Raw genomic sequence first — 17,082 nt, forward strand, 5'->3', positions numbered from 1 at the left:
TAGCACAGCACGGAGAAGGAAGTTTGGGATGCTGTTGGAAAAGGAGGAATGTCTTACGCAGTACCACTTTCCCTTCTTTTTTCCTTCCTCCTCCACAAAATCTTACTAATATACTATGCCATGTTTCCTTTTTTTTTCCTTTTTGTAGCATGCAGCAGATTGGAATAAATATGATGACCGGTTGATGAAAGCTGCAGAGAGAGGGGATGTAGAAAAAGTATCCTCAATCCTTGCTAAAAAGGGAGTCAGTCCAGGCAAACTAGATGTGGAGGGCAGATCTGCGTAAGTATTGCCCGTGATGAAAGCATGTCTGAAGAAAATTTGGGTAGAATGTTGGGATACAAATGAAATTTTGTGAACTATGGATATTAATTTTTAATTAAGAAGTCTCTACCAAAACTCACTGTTAACACTTTCAAACAGCTGGGTGTGGTGGTACATACCTGTAATCCCAGCAGCTAGGGAGGCTGATGTAGGATTCTGAGTTCAAAGCCAGCCTCAGCAACTTAATGAGGTTCTAAGCAACTCAGCAAGACCCTGTCTCTAAATAATAATTTTTAAAAAAGAAAAATCGACTGGGTATGTGGCTCAGTGGTTAAATGCCCCTTAAATCCCTGGTATCAAAACAAAAAACAAAACAAAAACCTTTCAAACAAGCTAATTAAAGAGATTCTTTACTATTTTTTTAATGATTGTTCTAATTTAAAAGATTCCCAAGTGAGAGAGAGAACACCAGATTACTCTGATGGTCTAGCTGTTTAGGCCCAAGAGTAAACCATGGCCTATAGTTATTTGATGCATTTTTATTGATAAGATTTTTTCATATTTCCATATTTGATCTTCAGAGCAGCCCTATAAAAGAAGTAGAAAAAAAGTTTACAGAAGTTAAAACGCTTGCTTTAATCTCATGGAAAGTCACAGAACTAGGATGTGAGCCCAAGCTTTTTTCTTTGAAGAGTTCTGTAAATTTTACTGTCTTTCCCCCCAAGTCCCTGATCTATTTTTTTTAAAACTTAGATACTTAAATGAGAATGTTCAGAACAGAATGGAAGCAGAATAACTAGTGTGTCCTAGAGAGACATAGGTAGTGATCCTGCTCTTGTTTTTGTTACTGAGAAGGACAGCTGGCTAGTTTATGTGCTTATGAACCATGTGTCTCTTCCCCCACCCATCCCAAATCTTCATTGCTTCCCTTCCTGTTGAGGGTGGGGATCAGTTGGTTTAAAGGGTAGATATAGATTCTGTTAAGACCCTTTATAATTATAGCAGTTAAAACCCTATCTGGGCATCCTTCCAAAGTTAAAGGTGAAAAGTCCCATTTCCTAAAATTCCTCAGTCTTATACTTGTAAGCGTTTATTCAGAATATTATAGGTGGAAACCAAAGACTAAATATAGAAATGAATATTAGGAAGTGAATAGTTAATGTTTGATGGAGGTCATTACCTTGGAATGCTTAGACTTTTAAATATAGTAAAAATAGTAAAGCATGACTGTAAATTAAGTAGTTTTAAAGATAATACAAAGTTTGAAATAAACAATAAAATTTGAAAAGTTAAACATTTATAATGTTTCAATTTCATCAAGTTATAATTTGATAGTTATAGACACATTGGTTATTTTTGCTTTTCCCTATTTTTTTTCTAAATTTTAAGTTATTTATGAAAATGGACTCACAGTAGAAATAATTAAAATTTAGTATCTGTAAGTGATTTTGTTTTTCCAGAAACTCTGAGATGTTAAAAGATAAAGGAAGTCTTCTGTGGTGTGAAACTCTTTGGTGAAACCTCGTTTCAGCCCATCCCTGTTTTCAGTGTTTTGAATGAACGATCTTTGAGTTTTTGTTTGAATTTTTGATCTAAGGTTCAGTTTTGGGTGAAATTACTTATAAAGTATAAAATTTAGTATCATTCGATGAACTTTGAATTCTAGTTTGTGAAATAAATGAATAGAATTAATCTTTGAGGTTTTCAGTGTAAGAAGTAGAATTCTTCCTGGGATTCATGGGATAAAATATTTTCAATTTTTATTCACACATGTAAACTATATTCCTCCTTAGTTAAAGCATTTAGTGTTTAGTTAAGTATAGGACATTACAAATGCATCTTTTGTATTATCTGTAATTATAAAAACAATTTTATTCTGAATTTTTTTAATTTTGAAATTTAAAGCAAAAAAATGTAACAAGTTCTTCTTGATCTCAGTGTTATTTAACAAATGAAATATTTGAAGCCTAGCCATTGTCACTGCAAGGATCTGTTTCTTTCCTGTGTACCTCTCTCCTAGGGCACAGCCTTTGGAACTTCCAGTCCCAAATAGGCAGGTTCACCAAGGATCCCCACCACCAATGACAGAACAACGGGCTCTAGATTTTCACTTCCCTTCCCCCAGTGGCTTTCAAAGTGGTGTTCAACCTCCCAACTGCTTTCTCCGGAATCAGCAAATGTTCACAAGGAAGAAGTGGCCTCCGCTCAGATACTAAGCTCTCCCCTCTGGGCGTCTGTCTTCCCTTGCATCCTGGCCTAGTCATTTCTTTACTGTCTTTCCTCGAGGATATGTTTATATTTTGTGCAGCTTTTCTATTTGTCGTCAGAGGTACTGATTGTCCAAATTATCTATATCTTCCATTATGGAAGCAGAAATTCGTCTCTTGATTCTTAAATGGAAAACCTAAGAACTGATATTTTAATTTTTGTGAAGCAGTTTTTCATATTCCTTTACAGTTCTTTGCTCACATTTTAATAATTGATGTATTGTCTTTCTGAAGCACATTTACTATTTATAGCATACCGATATTAATAATCCATTATAGATTTGTTCTGATTTCTGACTTTTAGCATGTCATTCTTATAATATTGATTGATTTTGAAGAAGGGGGTCTTCTAAATTTTGTGAGCCAAGAGATGAAAACAAGCAAGCAAACAAAAAGTGTTATCTCCAAGATCACTGGGGGGCTAAGTATCTGTGTGAAGGAATTAGCAGCGCCCAAAAGGCTCTCATAGTGCATTGCATAGTATAATTCATTCAGTATTGCAGAGAGATTGAACGATATCCTCAGCCTTAATATATACTTAATAAATATAAACTATATTTCTCCTTAATTAAAGCATTTAGTAAGTAGTCAAGTATAGGTCATTACAAATGTATCTTTTGTATTATCTGTAATTATAAAAAACTTTATTCTGATTTTTTTAATTTTGAAATTTAAAGCAAAAATGTAACAATTATTTCTTGATTTCAGTGTTATTGAAAAGATTGAACAATATCCTCAGCCTTAATTATTCTGTTAGAAGGAGAACTAGTCTGACTCTTAAGAACACTATATACCTTTTATCAGAAACATCTATTTTTCTTTAATTCAGTTTGTATTCAAACCTGCTTTTTTTTTTTTAAAGGAATGCTTGGTCTCTAGTTTGCATTTTATCTGTCATAATAGTAGGTAGAGTCACACACTGAATATCATAATACTTGGAAATTAATTTGCAAGCTGTCTTCAAAGTTTGTCTCTAAGTATTTAGTTATTCAAATATTTCAAGGTCCACTATCTGTCTTGCACTTGATTCTGGGGCTACAATAGAAAGGAAAACAGATAAAATCTCTGCATTTATTGAGTTTGCAATTGATTAAGAAGAGATTCAAAAACTATAAAGAAAATAAGCATTGAATTTATGTATTATGAAAATGTTAAGTTCTTCATAAAATAATAAGGCAGGGATCGGGGAACTAGAAGTACTAAGCTTTCAGGGACCAGGAGGATCATAAAACTTTTCAATGGTCTGGCCAGGGATGCACCCTGGGTTGAGAAAGCGATGCAGAGTGCTTCTGTTTCCAGGCACCTTGCTGAACACATTCATATCCTTTGTCTCCTGGCATCTTCAGAGTGGTTATTGTGCCTGTTTAGAACCTCATTTCTACTTCAACCTGAGTTCAGTGTCCTTTGCCAACAACTCTTATGTTATTTACCGCTTTGAATTTGATAGTCAATGTCAGGTCTTAGTGCACAGAGAAAGTTTCTGTAAATGTTGATTATAAACTAGATGATCAAAGAAATGGAATGTTTTGTTATCTGGTGTCTTAAATCCTTGATGCTTCACAGTTTCTTAAGCAGGTTTGACTTGCCTTATAAGGAAAATCATTCAGTTACATCGGTTTGTGTGAAACTTAACCAATCATGAAGGTCTGTAAGCAAGAAGAAGAATTAGCTGATAGTCTTTGGTCACTGGTCACAGGTTCTTTTGTGGCTTTTAAAGGTCATTTTGCTTGTTTGGAAGGCTTAGTTTGATAATTGTAAAGAGAAGGGGTAAATTTTTTAAAAAATATTTTTTAGTTGTCAATGGACTTTAAATTTTTGTTTGTTTTTTTTTTAGTTGTAGATGTACACAACACCTTTGTTTTATTTTTAAGTGGTGCTGAGGGTTGAACCCAGTGCCTTACACATGCCAGGCAAGCTCTCTACCACTAAGCTAAAACCCCAGCCCCAAGAGATAAATGTTTTGATGTATCTTTACCTCAGGATTTTGTTATAACTTTTTTTTTTTTTGGTATTTTTGGTATATTTGAAATTAAACAAAATGATCTAAATAGAAATCTTTCAGTGTACATTTATTATCCAAGCACCAATACTTTTGCTATTGAAATGGTAAATTATGGAGTTAATGGTATTAATGGTATAAATTTGAATATTAGAATATTTTATTGGTTCTAATGAATGTTCTGGAATGTATTGGCATGTTACAGAAATCCAACTTTGGAGTATTTAAAATTTCAGATTTTTGGTTTAGGGATGCTCAATATGTTCCTTTAAATATGTAGCCTTTAAATGTGTGTGTGTGTGTGTGTGTGCGCGCGCGCGCGCGCGCATCCACGTTTTGAATAAATAGTGACATTCATGTAACATAAAAATTAGCTTTGGTAGGTTCTGTGGCATAACAAATATTTTCTTTTTGCTTAGCTTCCATGTTGTGGCCTCAAAGGGGAATCTTGAGTGTTTGAATGCCATCCTTATACATGGAATTGACATTACAACCAGTGACACTGCAGGTATGTTTACCTCCATAGTCAATGTCAAAGCATCAAGAGGTTGCAAACACTGTCCACTGTTAGTGCGTGCATATGTATATGTGTGTGTTGTTTCAGTTTGAATCCAGGGCCTTGCACATGCAAGGCAAGTGCTCTACTTTTGAGCTATACCCCTGGCCACTTAAGTAGTTAGACTAAAGAAAAGTCCTTACTTTTCTATGTTCAAATAGTTGAGAAAAGGTTTACTTCTGAGTTATCATTGTGGAGAGCAGTCATGTACAGGGAATTGAGGAGAAAGGATTACTGGACTGATAAGCAGTGTAAGACCTATAGTCTAGTGCTGGTGTTAGTAGTGTTATGGGATCCTAAAATCTCAGATTTTTAATATCTTTAGGGGCTATTGAATTGATATTCATATATTATTCTAAGAGTCCTCTCTGTCATGGGGTCATTTGACATTCAGTTAAACATTTTTTGTGATGGAGAACTAACCACCTTGAAATAGCAACAACCTCAACAATAATGATAGTAGCAAGGATAGCTGACATTTATATAATATTTGTATACCTTCTCTGCTAAGCTGATAAATAAGTACCTTATATGCTTCACATATGTTAACTCATTTTATCTCCATGTTAACTCAGTGAGGTATGAGGCACTGAGCTGTGAAGTACCTTGCCCAAGGCCCTGCAGTAGATAACGTTGCAGTCAGTCTGTGTTCTTAGCCATTATGCCTCAAAGGGAACCCAGTCTGTTTGCTTAGCTATATTTTTAAAAACAATGGAAATCTTTTTTACTTTATCTTCTGCTTACACTTAGTCATGCCTATGTCTGTCCTTTAAAATCATGTAGCATAAGTTTGCATATCAAAGGTAGACCCGTAAGTATTTGAATATAGCTGTGAGTGTTAACATAAAATATATGTTTTTATGTTTAAAAATATGTTTTTATGTTTTCAGTGAGTGTTACTTTTCAGTCCATCAGGATCACCATTCTCATTTCTCTGGCATTCTTTAACAGCTTAGTTCTCTGTAATTCTACTTTGTTAGTCAGTTAAATATAGGAATTGACTCAGAGCAGAGAATTTGCTTAACATCTTTAATATTTTATCCTATGACTCTGTGTATGGGCAAATAAATATATTACTGTTAACCAGTGTTGTTTTTAGAAATGAAACAGAAAAAGGGAAACAGAGATACAATTGAGTTAGTGAGGAAAATCTTTACCTAACATACATGAAATTTTAAATTAAAGTCCAAACTTAGTTTATTACCTATGTTTGAAGAAAGAAATATGTTTATTGTAGGAATGTTCCTGTATATCACTGAAGGTGTATACATTCTTAGAAATTTTAGACCTATATGTCTTCAGAACTTTTAAGACCATTTACTGTGCTGATTCCAATTCAAACATGTATTTTCTTTCTTTCTTTTTTAATCTGTGTTTTTTCTGTTCTGGACATTTTTGCCTTGTGGATAATCTAGTGACTTTTTTCCGGCCTCCTTCAGTGCAGATAAAACTCAAATAAAGCTTTCCCAAGATCAGCAGACATTGCTTCATATACTGCATTCTAACATATCCTAAAGTCTTCCTTTCTTTTGTTTATGCTGCTATTTAGCTATATTTTTATTTGATTCTTTGTCTGTCTCTAGAGATGTCCTTTCTTGAAGACAAGGACATTTCTCATTTGTTACAGAATCTGTTACAATCCAGATGTAGATATTTGATTTAAAATTTTTATGTAAACTAACCTAATTTTTGTTTTATATGAAAGTGATTTATAATGAAAGGTTTCCTCCCCTTCCCAACCCCTTTGGTGTTTTCCTTAACATTGCACATTTTAGATCTGGTGTGTCCTGATTTTTTTTTGCTGCTACATCTCAAGTGTCTGGATTGGGTATTTCCTTAGGCCTATTTATGTAACCAGCTTTCTGTAACATTTTGTTGAACACTAGAGACTCACCACTATGCCTCATTCCACCACCTCCATTTCCATGCTATCTGTCAGTTATTTTTCACAATGTAAAATGTTTCTAGGAAACTTGTCCATTAATGGTACTAAGTTGAAATTTGAAATGATCACATCTGACTGATTTGAAATTAGAAGATGATTGGATGTGGCTGATATATTACATCTGTGCCTGGTCTCACTGTATTTTGTTCTAGAATCTTATTAACCAGCTGCAGAGAAGTGATCAGGCCAGGAAAACCTATCCACTTACCTAAACTCTTGACTGGGAATTGAAAGCCAATTTATTTATCCATCCAAAATGGTCAGAATATAAATTATTTTTCTAGTAGAAAGGTGTACTTGCAAAGTCAAATTATATTTTCAGAAATTTGTGAGGTTAGAAGAAAATTAAGAGTATTAAAAAGTAGAAGATAGAATATCTTAGTGAAACCCTTGTATTTTTTACTATTCAAGAGAGGTGAATGTACTTCATGCTTGTATAATTATACATAGTGGATTCTACTGTCATGTATAACTAAAGTAAACCAGTAAAAAAGAGAACAAAGAGAGATGAAAGTGTAAAAAAACATAATTAGAAGAGAATGTTTGGAGTTAAGATATCCTCTGAGAGTTTACTTTATCCAGAATTCAAAGTCAGCTTTTTAAATTATTTGGTAACCTTTCCTCCCCAATCCCTTTGGCATTTCTTTTAAAATGTGTATAAAATTGCACATTTTGGTACATATTATATTTGAACAAATGGTCTGATGTTCAGAAATATAGTCTCATAATGGACTATGAATTCTAGGTGAAGTATGAAAATTAGAGAATACCTTTTCTATGACTTATATTTAACTTTCTCCATTATTACTGCCCACACTGCCTAATTGGAAATGTTACATAAAATCTGGTATTTCTTTCCTTTTCTCCTCTTCCCATTCTTTTTTTCTCTACTCCCTCCTTCTTTATGCCAGTACTTAACTACCTACTTTGTCTTAGATACTACTGTAGGTTCTGGAGATTCAGTGGTGGTGAATAAGACAAAGTTCCTACTTCTTTGAATTTGTATGCTAATTTTTCATCCCATCTTTATTGTTTTGTGTGTATATTTATCTCTTATTAAAATATCAGACTAAGTGAAAAATCATAGAAACTAAGAGCCTGCTTACAAATTAAGTATCCTGTCAACTAATTTTGGAATAAAGAATCATATTTTTATAAAAATTAATGTATGAAGAAAACAATCCTTTACATAATTTTTTTTTAGGGAGAAATGCTCTTCATCTGGCTGCTAAGTATGGACATGCATTGTGCCTGCAAAAACTTCTACAGGTAGTGGAAGTGGTTAAAATTTTAGTTTTATTATTTGACTGAAAAATGTGTTTTTAATGTATTTTGGAATTTGAGTTCAAAGAAAATGGTAGGCTAACTTTGACTGTTAGCTTACATGATATTTTTTCCATCGTTTGTGAAGGAATGTGAACAATAAAGAACAAAAACTCCAAGGGAAGTGAATTGCATAACTCAGTGTATTAAAAATAAATAACAAAGACTTGACCTTCCTGTTGACATTAGCTGGAGATTGGAATTTTCTGTTGTCTAGAATATGGCCTAAGATAAAGTGATAGAAGATATGATATATATATTTCTATATAAATGTAAATAATTTTGACTACATAATATTAACATTATTAGTTAAACTTTTAATCCAGCAACCACAAAATTCTGTGAACTGGTTGGCTGAATTTAATCAAAGGGTCTTCCACTAAATTTCACAGTAGGATTTATTTGTTCTTATTCAGAAGTTTGTTTTAAATTTCACTGAAAAAACAAACAAACAAACATATTTTCAATATTCTGTGCTATTGTAATGTACCATATGTTTCCTGTTTGGTGAAATACCGTGAAATTTACAGTTATATCATGTTATTATATTTGTTTCATGTCAAAATATTTGCTACATTGTCTAAAAAGTCTTAAGTTTCTTTGATATTTGTAATATTTTAAGAAATAACAGCTGTTCATTTCAGTCTGGATATTGAATTTTAAAACAAAACTCTCTCAGATCACCCAAGTTTCTGTGTCTTAACAGTACAATTGTCCTACTGAACATGTAGACCTTCAGGGGAGAACTGCACTTCATGATGCAGGTAAGCAAAGGTTTCACATGAACACAAATGTTTGTTAAAACATCTAATCATTTAAATTAATGTCAAAGTTTTAACATGTATTGGTATGATTCATGGTGAAATAAAGAATGCTCTACACTTCTGTGTATAATTTATTAGATTATAAAGTTTAAAAAGATTGAATCAGTGAATTTTTACAGGCCAGTTTGTTAGATACTAAAGGCACAAAGATAAATACAGCATACACTGCTCTCAAGGAGCTCCAAGCACTGTGTGTGTGTGTGTGTGTGTGTGTGTGTGTGTGTGTGAATTGTTAAGATATATGGGAAGTGGGAAAGACTTTTGTTTCTAAAATTGAATGCACCTAATTAGCATATCTAAACCTTATTTTTTTCTCACTTGCAGAATGAAGTTAATAATACTATTACAATTAAATCATAAATAGTGCCTGAATTAATTAATTAATTAATTAATTATGGTGATTGTTTTGACTTAGAGGTGTCAATACTGAATTTCATATCACTGTAATGTGCTATATATAAAAAAATTTACTAGTAATTTCACAGAGTTTATTGTTCACACTTATGTGTCAAAGTGTCTGAATTATTCTTTAGGTGTCATAAAGAAAATACATTGAAAAAGTTAGATGTTCAGGTATTTTTGGAATGTAAGATAGCCTGACTTCTTGTGTGGTTCTTCTCAGTGTGAAATTTCTATAGTTTACTAGAATGAAAAAAATAAATCTACCCTCTCTTTTCATGTAAAGGGACTATTTGCATGACTTAAAGTGGTCCATATTAAAGATACACTTTAATTTCCTTTAACTTTTTATGTCTTAATTTTCTTTCACTTTTTTCTCTTTTGCATTTTAGGTGCTTTTCTGTTTTTATTTCTCAATGCATTTTCTTCTCTTTTATTTTTATATAGAATGGTATTATATGCAAAGCATTTTCATGTACATTATCATTTCAGCCTTACAATAAAATTCCAAGAGTTATTATGAATTTTATCCCCTTTATTTAGAACTGGTACCACCTGATCAATTGAAATCTTAATATTTGTTCAATACATTTATTGGTAGGATGGATATCTTTTTAGTGCTCTACCGAAAGAACTCTAATATCAGCTTCTTACAAAAAACTTTTGAATGTAGTATAGATTGGCAGGTGACTCATGGTCATTTCTGTATGAAATTCTTTTCATCTTGTTGCTACTCTATCTTCTGGGTTTCTTCCTCAACTGTGTGGTCGAAGCAGTTATAGTCTTGTCTGTGAGGGGACTAGAAGTGAGCGGAAAGGGAATATGGGTGGACCACATGCTCAAAGTCTAAGGCCCAAACTTAGAAGTGGTAAATAACCCTCCATTCATATTCTCTTGAAAAAAAGCAAAGCCAGGTGGCATTTTTTATCTGTAAAGGGGGCTCAGAAGTATAGTTTCTAGATGACTAGTCAGGTTATTACACAGTTGAAAAGGGGGAGAACAGATTTTGCAATTTCTGCTCTAGTCCAACTCTGTCCTTCCAGATATTTCTGTAGCCTCTACTCCCCACACATGGAATCCTTCCTCTTCTTCTCAAGGGTGAGAATACATAAATCAGTTCTTCAGCCTCTAGCTCAAAGTCCAGGATTTCTGGATGTTGCAACAGTTTTATTATTTTAGCTCTGAGGTAACACTTCATAGTCTAGCAGTCTATAAATTCAAAGGGAAGATATCTCCTTATAATATAGAATGAAGGCACAAGAACAGGGTAAGTAAAATAAAGATTCCTTTTTGGAAGGAAGGAACAGGGACACACAGCACTCACTAGTTAGTAACAGGTATCAAATCCTGCTGAGCAGAACTTGGAACAGGACTTCCTGCTGAGATCCTAGGGTTCAATTTCTTGATTTGTTCTACTGGTGCTGCCACCTTCCCCTTCTGTTTTATGGGAGACATCCCTTATCCATTGCTCTCTGTGGCTCCTGGCCCTGCCTTTAGGGAGAGTCCTACTTGTCTATATTCCTCTAAGACAGGTAAATTGGTTATTGGAGAAAGTTGCCCTTTGTGGAAGCAGATTAAGTTCGGAACAGCTGAGTTTCAGCTGACTGGGCTTTTGCAGTAGGACAATTCCCTCAAAACCTATTTGCTTCCAACCACTTATATACCAAGAACCATATCAGAAGTTATGTGCTGGACATATGGTTCTTAACCCTCCATTATCTCTTGTCTTTATTTCTAGACTCAGGATTTTTTTTTTTTCTTATTTTAATGGCTACTTATCTTAAAGCCATCTGAAACAATAGTCTTGAATGTTAATATAACATCCTCAATCTTATCTTTATTCTAGGATTTGATCTTTTTTTCCCTTGCTATAAGGCCTTTGAGAAAAGTTGTAAGCAACAATGATTTTATATTGTATTGTTTGGTATAGAGAAACAATTTGCTTCACCACACTTGTGAGGTCTCAAATATATATATTATTAAATATATCCTATTAGTGTGGCTCTTTTCTATTGCCTAACCAAGAAAGCCTTCATAATCACACGGTATACCTTCTAAATTATCATAGATGATAGCTGTGTAAAATATTTTGTCACAGCATAAGAGGTTCACCAGATTTCTAGCCTGAGATTTGTTAACTCATCACATGGCATCCAACCATTAAACCTGTACTGTTTATTTTATGTATTTGTTATATTAGCACCCCACTTGATAGTAATTTTTGTCTTAGGCTAAGTTACTATATAACAAACCATAAAATAACATTAACATTGGCTTTAAAGGAAGGACAGAATTTCTTTCTTTCATATCACAGACCTGATGTTCACATTGGCTAATGCTTCGCTCCACAGGGTCATTTAGAAACCCAGATTTCTTCCATTTAGCAGATTTACCATCTTTTAGAGTTGTTCTCAATTTTAAGGCTGAGCTGGTAGCAGGCACTTCTGTGTTCCAGCTCATAGGAAGGGAAAAGATTGCAGAGGAAGGCATCACTAGTCTTTTAAGGTCTAGACTGGGAAGTGACACACATCACTCTTATCACATTTCATAGACAGAATCAAAGTCACATGGCCACACTTGGCTATTGGGGGGAGGGATTGGAAAATGGAGTCATTAGATGAGTCACTATGTGCTCAATACAACTTTATTATCATGGAAGAGAGGGTAATCCAAGTTGGGTGACTAGCTAACAGTCTTCACCATGGACCTAACTTTTACATGTTCAGTATATTATAACCCTGGAATTTATTAAGCCTTTCATTTTTAATTCTCATTTATAGTTGAACCTGGCTAGTTATAGATTTTAGTTTCTGAATTAATGTGTTCAGTTTGGTTTATTTCTTTATTAAGTTTGATTAGCATTTTAATGAGGGATTTGCTGGCTCAGAGACAAAAATTAAAATTTACTTGATTTTCTTATGTATATTTTGTTTAATTCTATTAAATTCCACCAAGGGGAAAAAAATAATGTGCTCATAAGGCTTTGAAAAAAAATCATGAGGCATGTAAACAGTCTGAATTTAATAAAAAATTTTTCCCAATGTAAATATGAAGTCTAGTGTTAGTCAAGAAGAAGTGTTATGTGATTTTATAATTTTAAGCAAAATGGCCCGATTTCCATCATTAAAGGGCAGATATTGCATTCTCTACTTTTAAAATAAAATGTGAATTGTATGTTTCATTCTTTACTCACTGTGACTGTACTATAAAATGAATATAAAAAAAACCCACTAACTTCAAGAAACAAGGTAGTTGTAGCTATGTTTAAAAACATGCTATAAATAGAAAATTTAAGTTTGGTTTTTATTATCTCTTTTGCCCTTGATTAGTAATATATCCTTATCTTCTACAAGGATGACAATAGTTCCTTGATCCTAATAAATTATTCAAAAAGTTACAAAATGATCTCATATAACCCATTTTTAAATAGAAAATTGATGCTTATAATGCTACACTGAGGATGATGAATATAAAGATTGGTGGTGTAGAAATTGAAGAACTATATTGCTTTATATGGACCTAGAAAAGCACCATGTGTCCTAACAGATGTTCACCATTTATCACTTTTCTTTCTTTCTCAAAGCAATGGCAGACTGTCCTTCTAGCATACAGCTGCTTTGTGACCATGGGGCCTCTGTGAATGCCAAGGATATAGTAAGTCAGTTTATGTTTTTATTCTCATTTTGTCTCATGTATTCTAACTTTCTTTTCTTAATGCTGGTTTATTTTTCTTGTTGCTTAGGATGGGCGGACACCACTTGTTCTTGCTACTCAGATGTGTAGGCCAACAATATGTCAACTGCTGATAGATAGAGGGGCAGATATTAATTCCAGAGACAAACAAAACAGGTAATTCTTTTTTCTTGGCTCCAAGGTAGCAGCTGGAAGCACAGTGATTCTGAAACTTTGCTGCTGTGATTTGGCCTTTCCCTCTCCTTCTCTCCCCTCCTTTGCTTGCTCTTCTTTGGAATTATCATCCACCCCTCACTTTTCTTCAGTTGCTGAAGGATAAAGGAAAGGAAAATAGGGGGAAATGACAGGCTAAATGGTGAATAAAAGCAGTGATTAGGGCCTATATTTGGGTCAGGGAACTGAAGGAAAAAGGAAGTACATCCCTGTTATTTTAAGCTTTAAAAAAAATCTTTAATGAAATGGGCATAAATACAAAATACAGAAGAATTTAAAAAATTACATCTATAGACTGTTTCTTCACTTGTGAATTTTTTTTAGATTCAGGTGGTTCTTGGACATTGTAAAGCTTGACATGGTCAATTTAGATTTTCTTGAGGTGTTTTCTCCTTAGCCTATCAGAGCACAGTGCTGTCTCCTCTGAAAATGAGTCTGTTTCTTCATCCTAAGCTTCCCTTAGTTTACTTTCCCCCTGTATATGAATGTTTTTCAGGTAATCTGCTCTGATAATTTCCATCCACAGTCTGCCTTTTCTCCTTCTCTGAGTCTGGTGTGTCATGGTGTTTTCTATATTATAATTTTGATGTATATATAGTCACAAACTTTCTGGTAGCAAATATCTGAAATATATTCCCCTAATTAGTTGGGCTGTTGTAATAATTTATAGCTAAGTTTCTGGGATTTTACAAATAATTACTAATAAATTTGTTCTTTTTATTTAATTTTATTCTTCTAAACATGTATACTATTTATAGTTCATTGAAAGAAGACAAATAAAATAGTTTTTAGATGTCATATTTATAATTCTAATTGTTTTTATTGTGCAGACATCTCAATGGAGGAAATTCTTAAGCAATTAAATCACTAATGTGATTAAGAAGATGGAATTCTTGTATTATTTTGTGCAGATACTATAATCTGTTTGTCTAAGCATAACTAATAAAATTTTATTCTAAAATTAAAATTTTAATTTTAATTACAGAGGGTTGGTCTGGTGATTTATGTATAATGCCTTACATTTTTATAGTTCTTTTGTTTTACACACACATACAAACACACACACACCATGATGTTTTATAAACTTGCTAGATAGCAAATGATTTTAAAATTATAGTTTTTGACACTGTATTCAAGTTTTTTGTGGTTGTTATTGAGTTTTTGGCATTTTTTTAAAGCTAATAATACAATTTTGTTAATGCCTATTTTGTATAGAATTTTATACCAGCAACTATGGGGGTATTGGTTGTATAAGAAAGAGCTTACATAGGATAGTAAAGGCAAGAATAATTTTCTTATGAAATTCAGTAGTCTCAATTGAAGTTTGATATAGGATAAGTCACTTTATTTTGTTAGGTGTTGGTTCCCTCAGTTGTAAAAAAAATTTGACAAAATAATTTTTAGGGGCCTTCTAAATTTCCATGACAAGTTAATTGTATTATTTCATGATGATTGTTTGCTGACATATGTGAAATGTTTGAGTGCTGATGGCTTTCTCATGCAGAATAAAGGAATGGTCTATGTTAATGTGTGAGTAGTTGAGGAAAGTTCATTTAATGAGACAAGTTTTAAATGAAGCTTAAAGACATGAAAGCCCTCCCTTGGAGGATAAATGATTTCTCGGGGAAGTTTGTGTGATGTGGTTCAGTTTATGAAAAGACTGAGTTAAGGTTTGAGCAGAGGGGGTGACAATATTAGTTGTAGAAGATTTTTTTATGGTAATTATTTATACCACATTAATGAATTGGAATTAACAAGTTTAGTTTGACAAGTAATTAAAGTATATAAGACAGCATAAGGTTTAAGCTCTGCAAACATAAAGTAAATGTTTTTTTTATAAATGTGATGAAATTAAAATGTAAGATAAACAGATAAAGTAAAATCTGTATCTATAATGATATAATCTCTTAAAGTAGTACTGATGTTTTAAGGAGGCCTCTAGCTGAATATTTTTGAAACATTTCCTTGGATTTTCCTCAAGGTCTTTTATTCTTCCCCTTTCCTTTTAGAACGGCTCTCATGCTGGGTTGTGAGTATGGTTGCAGAGATGCAGTAGAAATCTTAATTAAAAATGGTGCTGATGTAAGCTTACTGGATGCCCTTGGCCATGATAGTTCTTACTACGCAAGAATTGGTGACAATCTGGACATTCTAACCTTACTGAAGACTGCATCAGAAAATACCAGCAAAGGTATTAGCAGTTCTCTATGACTAGAAAAGTCCAGGTTAAGAAAGAGCAGCTTTTTAAAGATTTAGATAATAAATAATAAAGTTTTAATAAAGTGTTGGTTTCCCTCCCTTTGTACCATAGATTTGCTTACTTACATCATACCCCTTTGTTTTGGGACAGTGTCTGTCACATTTATTGTGTAGTTTATCAAATAAATCCTGATATACTGTGGACTAATTTAAGAACTGAGAGGAAGAGTCAACTCAAGGGTTTTACTAATATTTTTTAATTGACACATAAAAACTGTATATATTAATATTTTTGATAAGGAGTGAAGCTCCTAACTTTATACTCAGGAAATTTTAAAGAAAAAAAAAACATTTTAACATATGTATATAAAGTATTCAAATGTTATATATCAAATGCCTATACCAAGTGTTTTTCTATTTATGAAAGAAAAATTGGAAAATGCAGAAGAGCACAATGAATAAAGTTAGACACTCATCCTGCCACCGAGAAGCCTTTGTGGATATTTTGAAGCATAGCTGTCCAGTCTTTTCCTTATCTATAAAACTGAAGGTCACCTATAACACTGAGTTGTAGCTTACTTTTTTATGTAACATATTTTGAAGACTTTTTCGTTTTTCTATTTTTTCCTCATATTTTTAGTATAATTTTTATTAATGCATAGGATTCCATTTACTTAAATTAAGGCAATTAATTAAGACAATTTTCTGTTGGTGGTATCTAAGTTATATCTGTTTTTTCACTGGTTTTTCCTTATGTGTTTTGGGCATATGTTTATTTATTATTCCCCTGAGATCAGTTCCTAGAAATTGAATCACTAGGCTTTAGGATATGTACATTATGGCTTTTGAGATAGTTTAACAAGTTGATGTTTCAGTTATCTAAATATTGTCATATAAAAAAAAAAAACCTTTGTTAATTTGGTTAGCAAAAATGTTATTTTATTGTTGTTTTAAGCATGAATTTAAGAATTAAAACTAAAAAGTAGTAAGCTTTAGAGGAAACTTTAAGATTTATTTAGTTAATATTGACTGAGTGGTATAGTTAAGGAATGCATATCCACCCATAATACTCTGCTGTTTTACTGTTTTTCTCTCTTTAAATCTTTAGGGAGAGAACTTTGGAAGAAAGGACCATCTCTGCAACAGGTAGATCTTAATTTTAATTTTTAAAAATTGTAGGTATTGTGCAATTTAAGTAAAATACTTAGTAAAGCTGGTTAATGATTATACACAACTCATTGTGAGTTTAAGTGCATGCTTTCTGTCTCCCCAGTTTATCATGCCCATGTAGAATGTAGTATTAAGGTCATAAGATCCTATTATGTTAAGATAATATCACTTAGCCTGGTAATGGATCACAATCACAATGAATGTATCCAGTGGGGAATAAATAGCCTCCT

The 17,082-nt window shown here is 32.9% G+C and overlaps 1 protein-coding gene across 3 annotated transcripts in view; it reads left to right on the top strand.

The window, feature by feature from the left end:
• Positions 1–17,082, top strand: part of Uaca (uveal autoantigen with coiled-coil domains and ankyrin repeats) — a 97,018-nt gene that overhangs the window by 53,130 nt on the left and 26,806 nt on the right. For 2 of the 3 annotated variants that reach the window (XM_015480474.2, XM_048793244.1), the window contains exons 2-9: positions 149–282; positions 4,950–5,038; positions 8,236–8,300; positions 9,061–9,118; positions 13,161–13,231; positions 13,320–13,426; positions 15,493–15,674; positions 16,791–16,828. In XM_015480474.2, the coding sequence (XP_015335960.1) occupies positions 149–282; positions 4,950–5,038; positions 8,236–8,300; positions 9,061–9,118; positions 13,161–13,231; positions 13,320–13,426; positions 15,493–15,674; positions 16,791–16,828 (744 nt within the window). The remainder of the gene's footprint in view (positions 1–148; positions 283–4,949; positions 5,039–8,235; positions 8,301–9,060; positions 9,119–13,160; positions 13,232–13,319; positions 13,427–15,492; positions 15,675–16,790; positions 16,829–17,082) is intronic. The other variant, XM_048793245.1, reaches the window with a different exon arrangement.

This window comes from Marmota marmota, unplaced genomic scaffold, assembly GCF_001458135.2.
Source record: "Marmota marmota marmota unplaced genomic scaffold, marMar, whole genome shotgun sequence".
NCBI classification, from domain to species: Eukaryota; Metazoa; Chordata; class Mammalia; order Rodentia; family Sciuridae; genus Marmota; species Marmota marmota.